The 378-nt window shown below is 56.1% G+C and overlaps 1 protein-coding gene across 1 annotated transcript, besides 1 other annotated feature; it reads right to left on the bottom strand.

Moving 5' to 3' along the window:
• Tc00.1047053504133.45 (hypothetical protein, conserved) lies at positions 1–378 on the bottom strand (the record flags this gene model as incomplete). Its single annotated transcript, XM_801842.1, has 1 exon — positions 1–378. A coding segment is annotated over one exon (378 nt), but the record flags the coding sequence as incomplete, so codon positions are not given.
• Positions 1–378: part of a sequence feature (heterozygous, Esmeraldo-like haplotype) that runs on past the window's edge.

The raw sequence follows: 378 nt of genomic DNA, 5'->3' as shown, positions 1-378 counted from the left end.
TCAGCCCCCTGCCGGGCCCCGCTCCATCCCAATCATCGAGTCCCCGTAGAGACCGTGAATGTCCTGCGGCGGGTCGTCATCGATGTGATCGTACCACTTCTCCCACAGAAGTTGAATGGTGCACTCCACCGTGTTGTCCTCGAGCAGGTGTTGTGGGACCACCGTCCCCTTGTCGCTGACTTTGTACGCATTAATTAGGTATAGCGCCTGAAGCGTAAATGTCATCACCATGCGGAGATGCACAGCCAAGTCTGGTATGTCGCGGAACTTCTCCTGGAGGTATTCCAACCGCTCTTGCCGTGTTGTGAGGTTCACCTGGTAGTCGGATGGGAAGACAAGCACGTAGTGCAGCAAGAGTCCACCAATCGCCGACGGTAT

Source organism: Trypanosoma cruzi, genomic scaffold (genome assembly GCF_000209065.1).
Source record: "Trypanosoma cruzi strain CL Brener 1047053517189 genomic scaffold, whole genome shotgun sequence".
Lineage (NCBI taxonomy): Eukaryota > Euglenozoa > Kinetoplastea > Trypanosomatida > Trypanosomatidae > Trypanosoma > Trypanosoma cruzi.
Note: the sequence above shows the minus strand (reverse complement) of the source record. Positions and strands in the feature narration are given on the sequence as shown.